Source organism: Morchella importuna (genome assembly GCF_003444635.1).
Source record: "Morchella importuna strain M04M26 chromosome Unknown Morimp01GS039, whole genome shotgun sequence".
Taxonomy (NCBI): Eukaryota; Fungi; Ascomycota; class Pezizomycetes; order Pezizales; family Morchellaceae; genus Morchella; species Morchella importuna.
The window spans coordinates 470,374-491,010 of NW_025763436.1; the positions used below are offsets into that span (position 1 = coordinate 470,374).

Sequence of the window (20,637 nt, forward strand, 5' to 3'; positions counted from 1 at the left end):
GTAAGAAAAGAGATTGGTGAATCCGACCGACTCTTTTTTTCACCGTAAACTAACTAGCATCCAGGGAACTTCACATGGGGCGAGAGAAGAAGGAAGGAGCAACCTCAGGATTCAAAAGGCACTAAATCGGAAGTAACGGATACGGTGCAGCATCCTATTACACTAACACCTTTAAGCTTATTATTGCGGCGTACCTGAGCCAATTCAAGCGGGACTTGGCCAATGCCAATATCATGGCCATTAATCACAAATCCCGAGAGGATTAATAACCTGTAAGCACAGCTATCGTACCTGCGAAGTTTTTGGTAATCAGGATTGCTTAAATCTTCCTTGAGTTAGCCCAACTATACATTTGTTACCAACCAGGTGCCGACCCGGCCACAGACCCTATTTATAGGATGAGCGCAATCACAACAGCCTACATGTGCCTATAAGATGCGTCGGGACGAAAGACTTTCTGTCCCTCACAGAAATGCTGGGTGTGCAGAGCCGTTTCATGGGATGAATAGCTTGTGCTACGAATTGCCCGTGTAACTACATGTATCAACTCGGTGTCTAGAAAGGGGTAGACCCGACAATATTGAAGCAATGGACAATCCAATAACTTTACACACCTTTATATGAAGTTAAACTGGGATACTAACTAATGCCGCGATCAAGCACCCTTATAATAATTAACCATATGCTTAAAAACCATGCTCATGTTTCTAAACTCAAATGATATGCATATCCTTCCTAAGACGCTATGTCCGTGGACTTCGAATAGGTAAGTGATAGTCTTAATTCTGCACAGAGGTGGTTAAAATAGATCCTCAAAAGGCTGCACGTTTATATAATCATCGCGTATTATCGGCAACGGGAGATCCGTCGCAACTGCGCCTTCCGGGAGCTTTACTCTATAGTGGTGGCTGGAGAGTGGGGTAGGGAAAATCTTCAGTATTTATGCGGTGAAGGTGTATTCTTCAGCTAAGGCTGAGCCGTACTGCGGTTACTCCAGCGTTGGCGTTTCATCTATAGGGACTTCATGGCCGGCGGTAGAACGATCGTTGTTCACGGGAGGGTCAGGGTTACGCCTAATAGAGTGCCCACACCAGGTTGGCAGGTCTTGATCCGCACTAGCGCTAGCTAGCTGGGCTGCCTGTATGCATGGCATAGGGTTATATCTGATCAGTCAAACTATAACCTTCCTATTCTACCTGGGGACGTCGAAAAGTGTAGCTGTTTTAGTAGAAAGCTTAACAAGATGAGGAGTTGGGATTCCGGCCTATACCTTCAGAGTCATTCGGGATTTACCTGGTCGTATGCATGGCCGTTTTGTCGCAATAATTAGATACTAAACCGCTTTCAAACTTGAAGGGATTTTATGAGCTAAGGACTATCGAGTTGTCTGGGCAGAGTTGTGGCTTTAACTCTTTGCGGTTCAACGGAAAGAAGACAGGTTACAATTGTGGGTAGGGTTAGGAAAAGATTGTTGGTTCCAGAAGGACGCTAACCCTGATGCCAATGATATTTCAGGAGCATATTTACGGGAGAGGGTTTCATCAATAGTGGAGAAGGAAAGGAAGGGTACACTACGGCGATGGAAATTCCAGTCTTGTTCCGGAATCTTCACATTTCTCGCTGCAACCCAAGACCAGTATCTTAGATCCCACTACCTAGGTGTTAAACCTTGATCTCCTCAATCCTAAACTGGCGAACAAGGTCTTCTGTTGGCTCCTTCGAAAGCATATCTACAAACCTGATCGCCCACGAAGCAGGGCCTGCAGGTCTCGGTTCAGTATTTGCTGCAAGCTCAGCGGAAAGGTTGAAGAACGAGACTGCAGCAACGGTGGCAAGCAGCTTATCGGAGAATGATTTAGAACTCCAGAGGATTGCCGCGATGACGGAGGATAGAACACACCCGATCTTTACTCCGACTGTGAGTTAGACCAGAATATTCATAAGCGTAGGGCGACTTACGCCGGTGACCATGGTCTGAATAGGGTCTCCATTCCGTAGGAGAAAGGTCTTCACTCCATCAGATATGATATCTGTTGGTCCGGTCATCACGATAGTACTGCCTACACTATATGTAAGAAATATTGATACCCAGAATTCGGGTTTCGATTGCATATCCTCCCACTATACCTCTGCAGTCCTTTGCAAGCTTTGAAACAATAGCTGCCAATTCTCTCTCCCTCTCCCTTCCGCTATTAGCACCAGCACCATCAACACCCCGCATAGAAACATTTTCACCGGCGAGAGTGAGAATTTCTCCCTCATTCCCCTTGATGATCATTGAGTTACCAAGGGTAGCACCAGCTTCCTTTATAGTCCTCGCAAAGTTCCTTCGTGATTCTGTAGCACCGGCACCAACAGGATCGAAGACAATATAATTCCCACAATTGTGGGCTTTTATCGCGTTTATGAAAAGATCTTTTGTAGCCTCTTCGCCGAGGAAGGTGCCCATATTAAGAACAAGTGAGACGCTGTTCCCGAGTCGAGCAAGATCCTGGAATTCAGACTCGTTCTCAGACATGATTGGAGAGGCACCGATGGCAAGGGTGACATTTGCGTGCAACGTCTTTGAGACATTGTTGGTGATGTGGTGAATGAGAGGGGGGCCGTTTTCGCGAAAATTTCGAAGCATTTGTAGAAGATATGATGTAAGATTAACCTTTTGGGGATTTTTATATAATATTGATGGGACGATGAGAGACTTAAGACTCTTGCATGTTTTTGCGGGCTCTGGGGACGCCATAATCGCAGACACAATAGCCAGACCATTGAGCGAGCTTGCGGGAGAGGTTTTGGATCTAGAGGCGTTCATGACGGTACCTGCATTCTGGGCGTTAATACCGCCAATAGCACAACATGGGAGGTTTGCTGGTATGTGTTGAAGCAGTTGCTGTAATCCATCAAGGCCGAGGGGCGTGTTGTGGTCTGGCTTGGTGGGGGTTGCGTAAACGGGGCCGACACCTAGGTATGTTGGACCTGCTTCGAGGGCCTTTGCAAGCTGTTCTTTGTTCGAGACCGAAAGTCCGATAATTGCGTCGGGTCCGAGTATCTTTCGGGCTGTTTGACAATCTGCAAGCACGAAGGAGTTAGCGATACGTTTATCCTGGGATATGACGTCGCAGCAACAACAACAGCTGTAGTAGTAATATCAGTGGCCGTAAAAAGAACTTGTAGTGACCGCACCCATATCGTCCCAGCCGACATGGACACCCTCACACCCCACTGCAAGTGAAACATCGACACGGTCGTTGATGAGAAGCGGCACACCGAGCTCCTTCGTGATGGCGTGGACTTGTTTCCCCAGCGAAATGAATGCGGCTGTCGAGAGTTTCTTCTCGCGCAGTTGTACGATTGTCACACCACCGTTGATGGAGGCACGGACATGCTCGGGGAGAGTTGTTCCCGGTGGGAGGAGCGAAGAGTCGGTGACGAGATAGAGGGTTAAGTCTGGGTTTGGTGGGGCCATCTTTTTCTTTTAAATTTTCGATATAGATATATCTGAAAGTGCCCTTGGTTGGTGGGGTAGTTGAGATGCTCACCGCAATTTTATTGCTGGCTGATATCACATTTTCCAAGCTCATCCTTAATTATGCCCGCGCGGGTAAAGCCTCATCGCATCACTCTGCATCCTCAATGCCCACACCCACCGGCCGCGCATCATAATCAACCCTAACCCACAAGTACCGTCAGGGGTCGATTTGCCCCGCTAATATTAAACAACTGTGAGCGCGCTCATATCCCCACTATAGCGACGAAACATTTCACAAAATGTCAGCAGAAGCAACACCTCCAAGAGTACTGACAATTGCTGGCTCAGATCCGTCAGGCGGTGCGGGGATTGAGGCCGATATCAAAGTGATTACAGCACATGGGTGCTATGCGATGACGGCCATCACGGCGCTGACGGCGCAGAATACGTGTGGGGTGCGTGGGGTGCATATTGTACCACCCGAATTTCTGAGGAGCAGCTTGGAGGCCGTGCTAGAGGATGTGGGTGTGGATGTGGTCAAGACGGGTTAGTGATAGTTGGTGGTCGAGTGAGCAGTTGTGCTTTGGGGGGGGTTGAGCTGATTGTAGGTTAGGAATGCTGGCGGGAGAGGAGACAGTGAAGGTCGTGGCCGAGGTATTGAAGAAGTATAAGCTGGAGAGGACGGTTATCGACCCTGTATAATATTACCCATTCCACCATTTGAAAGCTCAACTCGCTAACTCCCCAACCCCCCAGGTTATGGTCTCCACGTCTGGCTCAGAGCTCCTCCCGACATCCGCCGTCGCAGCGTTCATAGAGCATATATTCCCGCACACTTATCTCCTAACGCCCAACATCCCTGAAGCCAAACTTCTCCTCTCAACACTCAATATTACCGTCGACGCTGTCACTTCCGTCGAGACCGTCATCGAGATCGCAAAGGCGTTGCAAACCCACGGGCCCAAGAACATCCTGTTGAAGGGTGGCCATATACCTTTTCGAAAAATTGGAACAAAGTACTATCTTGCGGAAAAGGAGGGGGAGAGGGAGGTTGTGGTTGATGTGTTGGTGGTAGAAGGAGGCACGGCAGTGTGTGTCGAGAGTCCATACGTGGATAGCAAAAATACGCATGGAACGGGGTGCTCGCTGGCTTGTATGGGGTGTTCATTCTTTGTGCTTCTGGGTACTTACTGAGTTTCTACAGCATCAATTGCGGCGAATCTGGCGAGAGGGTTCACTTTGGAGGACGCTGTGAGGGCAGCGTGCAATTACATCTCTGCGGCAATTAGGACCTCATTCTCAGGGATTGGGAAGGGACATGGCCCAATCAATCATCTACACAGCAATTATGTTCTGCCATTTGCGCCGTATTGACCTCCACCTCTGCTACTACTCCTACCGCTATTGCCTGGAGCTGACTTGAATGGACCCAAGAGGACATTTTGTAGACTATCTACTCAACCACCCCAGGGTCAAGAGCCACTGGCACGACTACACGCATCATGACTTTGCCAACCAATTGGGCGCAGGGACGCTGGATAAGGAATGCTTTAAACACTATTTGATGCAGGATTATTTGTTTCTTGTGAGTTGTGTCCTCATTATTTTTAGTGGTGGTCTTCGGTCGTACATTGGTCATATAGGATCGTGGGGTAATGATTTTATTTTCGTTATCATTGGCACCCTCTGTGACCAATATATGATGCGGAATTGTTGATACGGTACAAATCATATCGAAAGGTCTTTTGGGGTCCGGCATAAGGCATAGCACTAGGTGATGTGGACTATACTCGATCTCAAACGATCTCTCGATATCGCTTGTATCCCAATTCCAATTGCAATTGCAATTGAATTTTCCTGTTTACAGGACGTTTCGGGGTTGTATCGGGTTTGCATATGGATTGATCCCATACCACCCCATTCACTTCCCCTCAAACCCCCACATTTTGCTAACCCCGCCAGATCCAATTCGCTCGCGCCAACGCCCTCGCTGGCTACAAAGGCACAACCATCAGCGACCTCTCCAAAGCAGCCACCATCATCCACTACGTCGAGCGCGAGATGACTCTCCATACCAGCTACTGCGCCAGCTTCGGCGTGATGCAATCGCAAATGGACTCCGCCACCGAATCACAAGCTTGCACCGCTTATACGCGCTACGTACTTGACATTGGCCAGACGCAGGACTACTTTGCGTTGCAGGTCGCCATGGCGCCATGTCTGCTGGGTTACCGCCATGTTGCAGTGCGCCTTGAGAAGGAGTACGCCGCCACCGCCCAGGGGAATATGTACTGGAAATGGGTGCAGAGTTATTCGGGTGATGACTATGGAGGTGCGTATCGTGAGGGGAGAGGTGAGTGTCGTGTCGTGTTTCCTTTGTTGCGCTGTTTCTAATTGCAATTACCATTGAGTACTAAAAGGGTTGGTGTGCTGGTAGAATTACTGGAAAAGTATTCCATCAAGCAGAGCGCTGGCAGGATTGAGGAATTGGTCGAGATATTCGCGAAAGCCACCAAGGTAGTTCATCCGTTGAAATAACCCTAACCCTGGCGGATTAATAAATAATGGAAGCTAATAATAATGGTGGGGAAGCTGGAGGAAGGATTCTGGACGATGGGCTTGGAGAGGGGGTAGTTAGACGCCCCCAGGGGTAGATGGAGGGTTCTGGGTGCAAATTTTTGTCTCAATTGAAGTCATTTTGAAATTGAGGGGTACCTTGACATATCGTGGGGAAAGTTTTTCCAGAACATCTTGGCATACGTCAAGTGATCAGTCTTATCTTGTTTTGTTGCACTTTTGACGTGAAACGCGGATCTCACTGCGATAACAGCGGTGATGCTTATGGGCGTTTTACACCCTCTCTAACTCTCTATTTTTTGCGAACTGTGGGAAGTGAATATCCCAAACAAAACGCGGCGGGGGGACCTGCCTAAGAACTGCTATGTGGTCTCTAGAGACTGTTCAGATTCCGCTAAGAGAATTTTCTCTGCCTACGAAGATGTCTGTTCTATGCCTCCCCCGTGAGCACTGCGCGTCTACACACCGTTTCAATTGCAAGCCCTGTGAGGCTCTGTTTCCTTTGAAAATTTTGTCGGTGACGATATACATACATGTATTTCTTGATTTTCGTAATTCGTGCCATGCATGCATGCAAGTACAACAATTCCATATTCCCAGTTTCTTAAAGTTATATTAAAGCGGTGAAGACCCATGTCTCAAATACATACTCTAGAGTACTGTCGTTCACGGGGTATTGGTGGATTGGTCTTCTTTTGCCCTGTCCGCCATCACCCAGTATCCGCCAATACCCTGTGAGCGACAATACTTTTTACTCTCTCACACACCCTACCCACAGACCCGGGACGACCCCTATGTGGGGTAGATCGCACCTAGGGCAACATCGGAAAAGCTTTCTGTCCCTTATTCCGATCCGATCTACATATCACATTCCATATCTCACGTCATGTGTACACTGCCGTGCTCCACCCGAGTGATGATGCATGATGCATAATTTCGCGTCTTTGCCACACCTGCATAAGTGCGCACGTACATAGTAACGAATCCGGACATGCGCATCGACGCGGCACCATAGAAGCCAACAGGGCTGAGACATCCAGGCAGCTACATGTAGCCAGTAGCCTACATGTGAGAAAGAGAAAAAAAAAACCCCGAGATGACAATTTAGTCGAGGGGTGGTGGGGTACTCTACTCGCTGCGCACAGAGATAAGTTAAATAACGATACTACCCGTAGCGAGAGTTAATCACACCGTCGAGAATGAAAAAGGATCCCCGGAGCCAAAATTCACCATTACTACCAACTACCACCTCTACAACTACACAGCATGTTAATGTTACATAATTAACCACAAATTAAAATCCACCCCCACCTCATTCTACGCCGCGGGACGGGTTGGAAGTCGTAGGTAGATGATCAAGCGTAGGATACCGCATAATCTCAGGAATAACGAATCGAACTGGGCTGGAATACCACTTACCCATTGGTCAAGACGACCAAAAGTTACGCTTTGGGTTTGTCGGATTGAGGCTCAACAAGCATTTGACCAATCCGAAGCAAAATATTCTAGTCTAGTTCGATTCGTTATTCCTGAGATTTTGCGGTATGATATATGTGGGTGTACATGTATGTATGCAGAAGGTACATTAAGCAAAACAAAGCGAAACAGAAAAGAAAAGAGATGATATAGCTAAGCCGAGAGATTAATTAATTGAACAAGTCATTACAGAGCTAGAGAAAGAGCCGCAGAGCTACATCTACATACATACATACAAGTATATATGCACTTAGCATTCATTGATAGTGGTATGGAGTAATGGCCTCTGCCTGCCTGCCCCCCTGTTTGCAATTGAGCTCACAATTGCCTCCCCACCGGCGCTGGAGGGGCGCATTGTGGGGGAAGGGCTTTTTTTTTTGTTTTGATTCATGATCAAGGGGGGAAGGGGGGGATACAAGACCCACTAACCACTGGCATAGTTCTAGCCTCATCTTTTTCAATTTAACGTCGCGTTCCTCTCACCCACACGAGAATGAACATATCCGCCAAATTGCGAACCTCATGGTAACCCCGCCGCGCGCGCATCTTCACTCCCTATCTGTTAGGCCCTGTTATAGATGCTTGCTAACTGATCTCAAATGTGTTGTTACTTGCATAGATGGAGCGCTCAATACTTTTTTATTGTTCATTTCTTTTCTTGACCCGGCCCGCTGAAGTAAATAAGGCGGTATTCATGATCAAGAAGGCCTAGGGCTAGCTATTAGGCTTCGCACTCTCTCGTTACGCCGAGCTGGCTCGGTCATCTCCTGCCACTCGGGAAGTTGCATGATTGGAACCCGTACCTGCTCCTGCTGGGTCTCATTTACTTTTCCGAGTCTTAGAACGGGAATTGAAATTTTGGCTGGCTGGACCTACAATCCGGTACACTGAGTCCGAGCGAGCTGCGGAGCGTGTAATGGCGTAGCTCAGTCGGCAATGGCGAGTACTACTGCTGTAGGTGATATCTATTACGAGCTCAATTCATCGATCCGTAAGTAAGGATGGCCCATTACAACGTGATATATATTCGTATGGACAAATAGGAAACTGCGCGTGAATTGATTGCGAGGGTACGAGCGTGCGCAGCTCGTTTCTTTTGGGGGAGGAAAAACGGTAGGTTACATTGCGAACACTGCTCGGAGTTTTTGAGAACCTTTACTAATGATATTCTTTTGACCGCTGGTGCTCGGGCGGTAAGATCTGGACCCACCTGTCTGGGGATATCAGTGCCTTGCATCAAAGAGGATGCCAACGAAGGTAACGGTTGGTACTGCGCAGTAATTGCGACGATATTTTAATGCTCAGAGAAATGCCGTCATGGCTCAAGTCGGGAGGAGTTCTATTGCCTTGTATTTTGCCTTAATGTTGTGTTGGGGCTGCGGGGAATTGGGGGCACGGGGGTGCGAGACGGATTGGGGGAAGCAGCGCAACTCCAGGTGGGAATTGAGCTGCGCAGGTCACAGTAGGTGGGCAATTCAATCCAGTCGACATATTCTCGGAGACCTATTCTGTTAGCTAATGGGCATCAGCTCCTTGCGGCGCCGGAGTCATGCTCTAGCGATCCAGGGGATGCTGAGGTGCGTGGTTCTCTCGGGATACGGTCTAGCTCAGAGATAGTGGAGATTGGTGGTTAATTGCAGTTTCCACGTGAGATTTCAGTATCTCAATGTTAAGAATACGCTATGCTACTCAATGGGTATCGTTCCTGAAGGCATTGATCAATAAAGAATAACGGTGCGTGGGGTAGTTCGGTTCGGCCATATGCTCAACAAGTTACCTGAAGGCCAGTACCACCGTTGTCGAAGGCAATGGATACAGAGGCGGTGAGTCGAATATCAAGCACTCGGGCTCGGATATTCGATACCGTAAGCTATTTGGCCAGGAATAAGTCACATTACATTATGGTAAGCTTCTCGAGTTTCGATTTGCTTGAGCATCGGATGGAGGCCTTGAGCTCTCGATGCTGCCGATTGGAGACTGCAGATCTCACTGAAGGTGCAACTGCGGTTTGCGATGAAGATGCAACCAGGTCTTGCAATGTTGAGGGCCGTTCAATGATGAGGCCAAACCAGACTTGACGGCACCAGACGAGGAAGCCTTTGAATTCTATCCACACGAAGAAGTTGGAATTGCATTGCAAAAGGCAACTGGTTTACGTCCACTAAACTGTCTACAAGTCCTCCATAACTGATCGCCCAAGTTTACCAATCAAATAGTTCGAAGTGTAGTGCGCTATTTCCTTAGAATCAGTTTCTCGGAGACGGATCGAGGTGTTCGTCGATTCGATGCTATAAGGGCCGACTGAATGAAAAGTCATGGCCGACAGGTTTGATTAGGAGTTCGCCCTCTAGCAAGCCGGTTCGACGCCAACAGCACTGAAGCCTTATGGAGAGAGGTCTTCACCAATTAGGAAATAGGCCTAAAGTGTTTAGGGGAATCAATGAGTTATACTTTGGTGCCATGGCTTATTGCCTGCCAAGCGAGCTCGAGGTATTCGGGGCTTGCAATGGCACAAGGTGATTATTCCAAGGATGAACTGGAGGCAGCTTTGATCATAAGGTTATTACCAGATCAACACGGCGCTCAGCTATCAACCTGAACTGGGTACTGGATGAAGCTTTGTGGGTAGTCAATGGCACCAGTACGTTGGTCCCGCAATTGAGATACTCCACGCCGTTTGCGAAAGGCTTTGATCAGAAAAAAAAAGAAAAAAAGAAAAAAAGAAAAAACCACTATTGGAATGACAGGCTAGGCACCGAAAGTGTCACCAATAACGAAGAATTAGAAGTTACGCGTCTAATGATCACCTTGCAGGCTTGTATCGTGGTCGTGACTCGTGAGGGCGTGTACTACATCGACCAATATCATTCTCGAGACGGACACTGCGGGGTCCGGTTCATGGAATGGATCCTATCAACAAATACATGAATTATCCCAACTAGTAGACCGTTACTAGGTCTAGCCCGGTACACCCTAGGGAGTGACTTTATAGTCAAGCTTTCTACTATTTGACAATATAAGGATTTATAGGGATTTTATCTAGGCTGTTATGGCACGGTATCCGTGAGCCAGAAGATTTCTAAGCCTTGTGGCTAGGCGACGGGGATTGCGATAGATGCCATTTTTCTTTTATCCAAGCCCATATCGGCTAAGGAAACTATTGGTGCATTGTATTCTCGCCTCCTCAACGGCAGGTTCTTCGGTGAGTACTCATGATATCCTAGGCGGTTCAACTAATCCTGGCAGAGAAGCCTTGTACTTACTCAAGGATCAGGTGATCTCAGATTCATTTTTAGACTACGGATACATGTACTGCTTTGCGTTGGCACTATACCAGCATTCCATACTGAATAGAACACAGGAATAGGTATCTACGTGGGTTACTTATGTCCATCTGGTGGAAGGCTTACGACGTTGCGCTGTGGTCATGGCAACTAGCGATCTACCTCGTCCCTTCGCCAGGTTTTGAAGAAACTACATTACTTAGGAGATATACTCTACAGGCATAGAAAACAAGATTGGGAGACATCGCTACAACGCTTATATCTGCTGCAAAATCCTCTATGGTGCGCACGCTCTTAAGGTGACACGGCGGGATCTAGGGGTGGCTACAAGGTGAACTCCAAGGCCAATGAGAGGGCTTATTCCTAGCAATTCACCTTTGAGGAGGTATAAATAAATGGATATAATGCTGTTCCACTTTGCTCAGTCTTGGCGCTTTTTACATACAAAAACAGCTGATTTCAAGCTCTAATAACTTCAAAACCAGGATAGATATCGAAAATCTGGAAAGAAGAACTAAACCTCATCACTAGTACTCGACTTTGTCTTTGCTGATTTCTCTTATCTTTTTTTCGTCGAAAAGTTATTAGCTATCGACTTTCCGCAATTTTCGGTTACCTTTAAGATTGGGTACACTATATTGGGAGACAGTCGAGTAACAGTGACGTTGACTATGGATCGAGGGTCGGTCTTGCTGCAACAAATGATGTTCCTCGAGGAACATTGGAGGAGGTGAGTGGAATTCTACGTGTAGATGAATTGATAGACTAGTCACTATATATCTTCAACTATGGACCTTGCGGATATTTTTGAACCAAGCCACAAGGGCTTGAGTTTAATGCTCGCCAACTCAGCTAGAACATACCTGGATACGGATGAATTTGGAAGCTATCCATGTGTCACTTGCTTATGACCCTCACATGGTCTGTATGACCAAAGTTTCACTGCCTTAATCGGCCGCCTGAGTATAGGATCGCTTCGAATATTTTTGCAGATGGATCTTGTCGATCGAAAAGTTATTTGGGGATATTAGAACTGAGCATGCTGTGGCGAAATCAAGAATATCACACAAAATATTGAAACATACGGTGGGTGAAAGAGAGTAGGTCTTCTGTACTTATGTGTGAATGCGGTGGAAGCTCTGCGTGTCAGGCAATGATAGGTGACAGCATAACATCCGCTGTACCATACGCGGTTAGCAGAAACTGGAGAGCATGGTAGGAAGCTTCACCAACAGTCCTCAACCCCGAACGGAAGTGCTCTTGTTCAATGATGGCCCTGGTCGAAGAAATTTTCTCAAAAGATAGGATCTGGAAGAATATCCCGAGAAGATAGCACTTATGAGGCTAAAACTCCCAATAAAAGGTCGTCCAAAGTTTACAGGTCTTTGCAGCGCTGGCAGAATTCTCACCAGACTAAGTTCTCGGTGGGGTGATTTGATATCTGTGGATTAGCGAGATACAAAAGTACTTTAGCCTTCAGAGCCTGAGTGAGCCCTATAAAATGGAGGACCGCATTGCACACCAATACTGGCAATCCTAAATGGAGGTCTTGATGTGTTTCACTACAATATCGTCGTTCGCCTCAGTAACATTTACAAATAATACATACACGGAAGCAACATATGCAGATCTTAGCAGTACTGTAGTTGCCCACTTCCAGGCACGTTTCAGAAAGTCGCAGTGAGTCAGACGTCAGACGTTTTCGCATCTATCGCTAGCTAGCGAGTGGATCGCATCTCAGATACGTATTATCTAAAGCAACAGGGAGAGGAATAGGTTGTGATTTAAGCCTCGAGAGAGGATGCCACTTCTGTATCTAGTCATATTGATTCCAGAAACATTCTATGAAGGAGAGATATTATGGGGCAAGGCTGTGCAGCCTTGATGTCGCAAAAAATTAAAGACAAGACACGTGCACACAAGGATGAGGTTAACCACGCAGGGAATGCTTATTCTAATAAGAACCTATTCATTGTCAGATCTCCTTGAGCCGCTGAGGCACCAGCACTAACCACCATATATATGCATGCGGTTGACACTAGATCTTATTTGAAGTAATTATATGGTAACTACATATGTCTCGAATCCGCCTTGTTGATGTCGATATCAATGCGTTGGTGAAACTTTCTTGTGTGCATCCTAGAAAAAGAAAGGAAGAAAAAAAAAAAAGAGTTAAGCGCCAGCCAACATCTGATCATAAACAACAACGGCATTGTATTCTTTGTTGGCATTGTTTCACTACCTAATTGTCTACTAGCGTGGAACACATCGATATCACTACATCTACCTACACAATCAGAGAGAAGCCAGCAGTACTAGTCTAGTGGGAAAATTTTTCAACTTTTGCATGATGACTTTACAGGACTTCAACAGACCTCAGATCTCTGCACGTCACAAGCTTTCAAAACGAAGGGGTTGTGAGAGGTCTTTCCGGCTGAGATCGGCTTGTTCTCGGACCGATGGTACGTAGGTACAATACGTCTAATATATCGAGTTACTCAATAAGGTTGAAGACAAATAATCTACGGTTTATTATAGATCTGAATACTGGTATTACGGTCAACGCAAAGAGGTTCAGGTACAATCGTAGAGCCTCATCTCATGTTATGTTATGTAGGGCTGATGTAGCTGGCGTCCCGGCCAGCTAGCTTGTCTGGCCACTATTATGTGAAACCCAATCATTGGACTCTATTCAGACACTAAATCTACGAAGTACTATCAAATGGCCAAGGAACGCTGAAAGGCTCAAGCCATATCTAAGGGCTCAATTAAGGAGATCTCGAGCAAGAGTATATATATATACCGTTAGTGACGTAATAATTCTCGAAGCTCTTCCTCTGAGATAAGCTTTACAGGGTGTATATGTAGCTAGCGAGCACTCGCACGCGATGACCTATATGGAAATGCAGAATATAATTCCCGCGCACGCTTGCATGTATAGCCGTTGATTCTAAGCCACACAAAAATACGTACTCACTTGAAAATTGCATTATTATTTACTCGTATAGCTTTACGTTAATGATTATATGTAGGCACATACATACGTACTTGACTTCCACCTATTAGCACTAGTTGATTTGACCGGAGTGCTTCAATGCTGTGAATGGATCTAAAGGCTGGAGTATAGCTATAGAAATTGCGCAATTTAAGAAGCTTATGTTTTCAAATTCTTTATAATATAGGTATGCTTATAGGAAATCAGATAATTAAAGAGGAATGTACCAGGATCAAGAATGCGGCTCTTACAATAACATGGGTCAAAAACAGCTCGTATCTAGCTAGCTAAATAGCTACCTAATTGTTATACCTCGGGGCACTGTCATAAGTTATAAGCCAAAAGGTAGATTAGCTAGAGGCCTAGATTCTGTTAGGTTCTAGATCTTCATCGTTAGTATACATGTACCCGGGGGTGCCGGAAAGTGATGCAACGATCGAATAGTCCATATTCCTCAACAACCAAACTAGCTAACGGAGTCTGGAGCGATTCTATGATAATTTAGAAGGTGGAGATCCTAGCTATGGTAAGAGTTAATATGAATAGCCATTGCTTCTCCCTTTTATTACTGTTTCTTGTTACAGATTGTTCTTTCACAGGCTAAAAATCTTAAATTAATGACCTGAAAAAATGGAGTCTCTATTCTAGAGACTCATGTATCATGGATATGACTAAAATATCTATCTTATTTAAACATTATATTATATTAAAAGTTGAAATTCTGAGTGCCTTTCCGCGTTGCTAGGTCAAACGTAATTGAGGCCAGAAGGTCGCGAGTGAGCATTGCAAGGCTGAAAATGGGCAAAAACTCGTGCAGGGTTCATCTTCGCACTATCGTGGTACATAAATTTGGGCCCGCAGTGGTGAAGCTCTAATCCATGCGCGAGGTCTCGAATATACGTACGTGCAGGCTAGCAGTAAATGTATACACAAGACTAAATCACATGAGTATCACTTCCAGGACTATAGCTCATGTATGTATCTTGTGATCCTGTCTAAATAAATTTAGTATTAGTACAGGCCTAATCAAGACCTCTCTTTAGCTTTTGGAATGAAGGTTTTGGAATCATAAGAGCTAGAAACCTTAATTGCTGAATTATAAACATGTCACTATACATAACCATAGGTTTATATTTAACATATGTGTAGATGAACATCAAAGAAAGCGCTGTGCTGTGCGCAATACTAATGGCCGAGCGGGAGTTCTCAAACGCTAGGGTCAAGGACTCAAGGCTCCACTGTTGCCTAGCTCTGTGAGTAACATAAGCTAAGAATCGCTACTTGCGGACCCATCACTAAGCTGACCTACTTCACATCACAGTAACTCACTCACAGTGATTCACGTCACAGTGATTCACGTCACAGTGATTCACCTCAAGCTGCAAGACAATTATCTGGTATAAAGCCAAAGCCGTCGCACTTCCTTTAATGTCTCCAAATCCAGCATTCTCAACATCATCATAGGCGATCCTGAAAACTCTGCGCATTCCCTGCCCCGACCAAAATTGAATACTACAACTCTCGTTCCAACTAGAGCATATATGATCGATAAATTGCTCTAAACGTACCTTTATATATATTTCCTTATAAATTGACAATTCGGCCTTATTTATACCGGCACCCGCTTTATTTCCGATCCTTCCTCTACGTCTGTAGTAGCACGCCGGGATACATTATCAAAGCTTCATATACCGGCACGCATTACGATTTCTGCCTATATTTCTATACACTGGGAATATGGGGGGGCGCGATAATAGATCCGTCTATGTCAAGACTAAAAAGACTCGTGGGGGTTCCAGGGTCCAAAAGCTTAGGAGATCTCAGCGGAATATTATCGTTAGGATCAAGAGAGAAGAGCTTTCAAACCAGGAACAACCGACTCAGGAGCCCACTCCACCTTGCTCTCCGCGGCCTGGTTGTGTGCGTCGTTCTTCGGCGCCGCCGAACAAGAATATCACTACGGCGATTAACCAGAGATCTGATAAACTAGAATCTAAGTATACGGGATCAGTCCCCCTCCAAAGTCAAGGCCCTGGAATCACCAATCAATGCCAGGAGCCGAGGGAATTTGGACCTGTTGAGATAGAATCTCAAGCACCACAACAGCCCACAGTCAATTGGGATTGCGTGTCCTATGTAGTTTCAGACCAGAAGGTGCAGACCTCCTATGAGAAGCCTGAGATGAGCCCTATAGAAGTGGACTCGGACGGGAACCCGATTCCCAGCAGCACCAGGGTCCAGGCATATGGAAAAATGGTGACGAAGACGGTGACTATGACTGTAACCACTACCATCGCAACGACCGAAATCTTGCGGCCCGGCGAAGAAGGTTACGAGGAGAGCGTAGAGCGTCAAAAGAGACAGAGAGAGCAGGGACCGGAGGAAAAACAGAAGCAGGAGAGGCAATATCACGAGAGCAGGAAATGGGCGAACGGGGACAGGACAATGCACGAGAACTTTCATTTTACACACCACCGGGCTGCCCAGCCAGCCCCATCTACTACGGTGTAGCAACATCAATTTTTAATCACCTTGTGCAGATGTTTATTACTTCGCTGGTTTATCGGATAGAAAGATGTATGAGGCCCAACCGCAGGACGGAGCCGGATCTAGGCTTTTGCACTCCAACGTGTATATGTATCGATTGGTTGATACACGGAGGGAGGATGCCAGTCACATATCTGGGAAGGTTTTGCGAACACGTTCCAAGGACAAGCTAGATTGTGTCATGGGCTGAGTGTGTGTGGATTTACCCAATATTTTCTTGTTCCTTGTGCCCCGTGTGCTTCGAACCACTGTTCAAGAAAGAATCCTTTTTTGATAAAATCTCCCGGGCAAAAAACACACATAAGGCTTTGGCTATATTTCATTTGAGAGAAGGGGGGGGGGGGGGGGTCATGCGGTCTGAAAGCCAGGATATAGAATCACGCTCGTTATATTTATTTTGTCCTATAATAAACTTGTAATGAATTTCTGTCCGCGTGTGAGTTTGATATCAATGCGATCTAAGGAAGAATCTGAATCGTCATGTCTTCAACTATATCCCCATACAATAATCTAAGGCTGACATGACGAAGCCATGGTCAACGAATTTGGCTGACTACATGCAATATTGTGGGGAACAATTGTCCCCACCCCACATTTGGTGTGTGATACCGTACGCCTTATATGTATCAAATTAGAAACATGATGTCCGCTGATAATGCATTTCGGCGAAAGTATCGAGATTTGCGCATACGCGCATATATGTTTCACTCGGAGTCTAGAACTGGAGGCGAACAATACAATACCCGCTATTGTAGTTAAGTGGATGTAGGCCTGCAAACCCGGTTTCGCTACGTATGTACCCGCGTGTAGGGGAAAGAACCAGAGAATTCAACTGAGAAAACAGGGATTATTTGTATGGAGCGGCGCATTTAAATTTACATTTAGGTACTGGTTCTTTCCGCTGCTCACGTGCACGAGTAGAGTATGTACCCTACATCGGAGTACATGCAGGATCCGCATAATGAGGCGAACGATCAACGTTCATTATGTGCCAGCTTTCCACGATGTATTGTGGCAAACACGAGTGCGAGTGTTTTTTCCGGACGTCAAATATTGGGGGGGGGGGAGCTGCAGCAGCACAAACTACTCTAGGTCCGCTGCCATCTGATCCATGGCACCGGGCCGTTGACCTGATCTCGCTAAAGGATGTCCGAGCGCTCTACTTTCTAGAGTACATACTACAGAGTCTACACATTGGGGAATTAAGCAGGGATACTACATGTAGGTACTTTGTATGGATCAGTGGCGTCACAAGGTACTACCGGTGGCACCGTTCCACGAGAGAGAACGCCCACCGTACAGTATAGGAATTCTTTAACGTAGTGGAATACGCAAACCAGCTATGTAGAGTATGTATGTATGTACGTATGTAGCTTGTAATGGCTGATATCTGTCCGAACAGCAACTCTTTGACACGCTGCTTGCGTATTATACGGGACGTCAATTGCTCCGATCGCGTTAATGGGGGCAGTGCAGCAGCTGTCATACGCGTTTGGGATCAGTTGTCGTCGCAGTGGCAACGAGAAGGAAGTCCAGAAGGAACACGTTCTGGATGGTGGCCATTACAAATTCAAGCAGCCAGCTAGACTCGACTTAGAGTAATTCAAGGGACCTGCAAATTCAAGTGTTGGACCCATAACTTCAAGGAGGAGGATCTGTGCAGAATAAATTAAACGTACTGGATATACCTCGAGGCCTAGATAAGTAGCTCTTCAGCTATCACGTACCTTGAGCAGCTGGATGAACTGCAAGTGGACTCATTACAGTGGTACTGCCACGTCAGGGGGGCTGGGGGGGGGGGGGGGTCTCACAGCCAATCATAATGAGGCTGGGCAGGTCTATACTGTGGCGCTGATGATACATTCAGCTGTAGAAGCATAACTAAACCTAACCCTGAGAGCACCTCCACTTACTTGAATCGGACTGGGGACAGTTGCTGAAAACTATTTACATTGGCTTATGATTCGTAGAGGTATACGTAAGAGGATAGGGGGTTGTGCGTAGGCTGGAGTGAGAGTTTCGAATTTCGAGTTCTAATACATGGTAGTTCTCTTGATCATTGACAGCGCCCCCCGCCGGGGCTGGTAAGATCTAGCTACGTACTAGATGGTTTCGGGAGGCGACCCAAGTTGTATAAGCTGTAAGAGGTTTCATTCGAGCTATATACCAACACACATAGCGCTCGCTTGGATACCCCGGACCTGTTTCGTCTGATCTTATAAGCTTAGGAGCAAGGCAGACTACAGCTGCATATATACAGCTTGTGGTAAGATTATTGTAGGAGTATGGGAGGAGCCCTATTGGCTTGCCCAGCCATAGAAACCCTGTTTTTAGACCCCTGTTTCTACAATAATTCTACCTTTCGCTGTATACAATATCATTGCCATTAATTCGCCAAATCACTAACCTACGTATATGTATACGATCAACCCGAAACAGCTGCACCAAGGCTACGTCTTACTACGATATTGTTCTTCACCAATCACCGCTAGGAACTGTGTTGTTTGCGACCGGCTCGGTGCTCATCTTGTGTGAGACTGTGGGGAATTAACGTTTGTGGAGATGGAACTAGCTTAGAGCGCCACAATGCAGCTGCATACCTATTAGTGATATCAATAGTGATCTCAGAGTCACGTTTTCCACAAGTGGCAAAGAGGATCTTGCTTAGAATATAAAAGTTTGCTTTAGGAATGTCTAAACTCTAAAGATTCATGTACAATGAGTCACAATGAAAAATATAGTGATCGTGCCGGAATTGGATATTGGAGGCTAAATACCTCAACTAGCTGAGTCTCGCGATGTTTATCATGGCCATCGCCAGTCGGATGTTTATAGCACGGCCTTATCACTAAAGTACAGTAGTTCAGTGCACCGTCGCTTGACGAATACTGCCGGTCGACGAACAGGGGGCTTTGGGCCAATAGAAATTAAAAGGGCTGAAGACCTCTCAGCTTGGCTGTTCCTTGACTGTTTTTTGTCGTACTTGGAATCCCTGTTCGTCAAGTAGCAGTATATATTCGTCAAGAGATGGTGAACGACTGTAGTAAAATAGTGCTGAGAGAGGTAAAATAGTGCAGAGAGAGAGAGAAAAAGTAACCGTTTGTACTAGTGTGTACCGCTACTTCGGTAATTTCGTTCATTGGCCCTGCAATTCAAATGAAGAGTTAAGACACCGAAGAGCCTCAACTATAATTTAACCTATAAACTACGATAAATCGATATTTACAATAGTGGCGTGTACAGGGTTAGTAGTCGCCGTCTACCCCCTTGTTTACCATAGGGAACAAGGAGCATAGGTCTTGATATGACGGGGTGGGTCTTTCAAATTCAGAGCTAGGGTGTTCTTCCTTTGTATGGCGGTCACTGAAAGGCTATAGTTAGCCTTGGTGATAACGGCTTTTTTGTGTGTAGTAGATCTTCTAGTTTCTGTAGACTGGTTGGTTAGTTCTTTAAAAGATGAGAAAATTCAAACGCCCACCGTACCGTACCGTACCCGGCTATCACATTTTATACAGCCAGACATAGCCATAGCTCTGTTAGCTAGAGAGAACTCATGATATAAGACACCTCGACGATGATAACTAACTGGGAACAGTAATATAACATCCTGATAGGTTTCCATGAGTCTAAAGCTAGCGATTTTCATAACTTATTGACTAATTATAATTTGTTTGAGTAAGGCAGCCATGCTGCCTTTGCTGAAACAATAGAATATCCGATACTCCCCGCTCCTTTTGAGTGAGACAATGATTGATAGGATCTCCTCGTCTCCGAAAACGTATTTAGTAGGACCATGGGATCTCGTGTCATACGCACAATCTTTATGGTCACATAACTACAAAGGCACACTTCCACTTCAATATTTGTGACTCGATTTGGGGGGGGGGGGGGAGGCACCCCAGGCAGATAACAAGTTAGCTATATGATTGGCACCTAGGAAGGCTAGTGTCGATAAATGCTAGCTACAACTTCTTGCATATTGGACTTTGAACTTACGGAGATAAAAGGCAGGCGGCCATTCAGTCACAATTAAGTCAAGCTGTGTGAGGTTTCATTTGAGCTAGATCTATAGACTATGTATCTGTGAGTTGATCAATGACTCGTCCCGAGCTTGGCCTGATCGAACGTACATTTAACGAATGACAATACTGATTGGCTCAGCCGTGGAGATAGAAACTGTCAAGAATGGGTTAATAATTAAGACATAGTTGTACAGCACCAATTATAAGCAGTTTTAGCAGCTAGTCCATTGTTATACATGATAGTACTACACCGATCAGACGCAAATTTGA

At 45.9% G+C, this 20,637-nt stretch overlaps 5 protein-coding genes across 5 annotated transcripts; 4 read left to right on the plus strand and 1 right to left on the minus strand.

The window, feature by feature from the left end:
- Positions 1 to 1,488: 1,488 nt before the first annotated feature.
- On the minus strand, positions 1,489 to 3,463 carry LAJ45_09884 (uncharacterized protein; the record flags this gene model as incomplete). Its single annotated transcript, XM_046119415.1, has 7 exons — positions 1,489 to 1,494; positions 1,571 to 1,620; positions 1,739 to 1,839; positions 1,901 to 1,905; positions 1,960 to 2,060; positions 2,128 to 3,066; positions 3,181 to 3,463. 7 exons carry the CDS (start codon positions 3,461 to 3,463, stop codon positions 1,489 to 1,491), a joined length of 1,485 nt encoding a protein of 494 aa, XP_045967490.1.
- A 302-nt stretch (positions 3,464 to 3,765) lies between these two features.
- On the plus strand, positions 3,766 to 6,100 carry LAJ45_09885 (uncharacterized protein; the record flags this gene model as incomplete). The annotated part of the gene is made up of 8 exons (XM_046119416.1): positions 3,766 to 4,012; positions 4,080 to 4,162; positions 4,223 to 4,619; positions 4,671 to 4,833; positions 4,901 to 5,051; positions 5,429 to 5,819; positions 5,904 to 5,983; positions 6,059 to 6,100. 8 exons carry the CDS (start codon positions 3,766 to 3,768, stop codon positions 6,098 to 6,100), a joined length of 1,554 nt encoding a protein of 517 aa, XP_045967491.1.
- Positions 6,101 to 8,455: 2,355 nt separating this feature from the next.
- Positions 8,456 to 9,136, plus strand: LAJ45_09886 (uncharacterized protein; the record flags this gene model as incomplete). The annotated part of the gene is made up of 5 exons (XM_046119417.1): positions 8,456 to 8,473; positions 8,563 to 8,632; positions 8,718 to 8,776; positions 8,825 to 8,985; positions 9,049 to 9,136. 5 exons carry the CDS (start codon positions 8,456 to 8,458, stop codon positions 9,134 to 9,136), a joined length of 396 nt encoding a protein of 131 aa, XP_045967492.1.
- Positions 9,137 to 13,153: 4,017 nt separating this feature from the next.
- Positions 13,154 to 13,451, plus strand: LAJ45_09887 (uncharacterized protein; the record flags this gene model as incomplete). The annotated part of the gene is made up of 2 exons (XM_046119418.1): positions 13,154 to 13,265; positions 13,342 to 13,451. 2 exons carry the CDS (start codon positions 13,154 to 13,156, stop codon positions 13,449 to 13,451), a joined length of 222 nt encoding a protein of 73 aa, XP_045967493.1.
- Positions 13,452 to 15,535: 2,084 nt separating this feature from the next.
- LAJ45_09888 (uncharacterized protein) lies at positions 15,536 to 16,309 on the plus strand (the record flags this gene model as incomplete). The annotated part of the gene is made up of 1 exon (XM_046119419.1): positions 15,536 to 16,309. The coding sequence occupies one exon, from the start codon at positions 15,536 to 15,538 to the stop codon at positions 16,307 to 16,309; it is 774 nt and encodes a 257-aa protein (XP_045967494.1).
- Positions 16,310 to 20,637: the final 4,328 nt, after the last annotated feature.